At 60.9% G+C, this 358-nt stretch overlaps 1 protein-coding gene across 1 annotated transcript in view; it reads right to left on the reverse strand.

Moving 5' to 3' along the window:
• TOR2A (torsin family 2, member A) overlaps window positions 1-319 on the reverse strand; it is a 3,057-nt gene extending 2,738 nt beyond the window's left edge. The window contains exon 1 of the mRNA XM_008941535.1: window positions 59-319. Coding sequence (XP_008939783.1) covers window positions 59-265 — 207 coding nt within the window. The 5' untranslated portion in view covers window positions 266-319. The remainder of the gene's footprint in view (window positions 1-58) is intronic.
• Between the last annotated feature and the right edge of the window lie 39 nt (window positions 320-358).

Raw genomic sequence — 358 nt, forward strand, 5'->3', positions numbered from 1 at the left:
TGGACAAAACCAACCCCAGCCCCCGCCGGGTCGTACTGTGCCGAGAGGTGTCCCTTACCTTGTACTGCTCGAGCTGCTCGGCGTGCGGGAAGTGCGCTATGGGCGAGAACTGGTGGACGTAGGGGCTCTGGAGTCCGCCCTGGAAGAGGTAGCGGACGAGCATGGAGCTCACGTAGGTTTTGCCTGTTCCAGTCGAGCCGTGGAAGGACATCACAAGGGGCTTCTCCGGGTTCCGGTTCTCCAGGAACTCCCTCACTCCCTTCATCACCTGCTGCCTCACCAGGGGCTGCCCCACCAGATTCGTGGCCAAGTCACACTCCAGACCTGAAGCAAGGTCAAATCAAGGCTTAGGACTGCG

Source organism: Merops nubicus, unplaced genomic scaffold (genome assembly GCF_000691845.1).
Source record: "Merops nubicus isolate BGI_N331 unplaced genomic scaffold, ASM69184v1 scaffold43175, whole genome shotgun sequence".
NCBI lineage: Eukaryota > Metazoa > Chordata > Aves > Coraciiformes > Meropidae > Merops > Merops nubicus.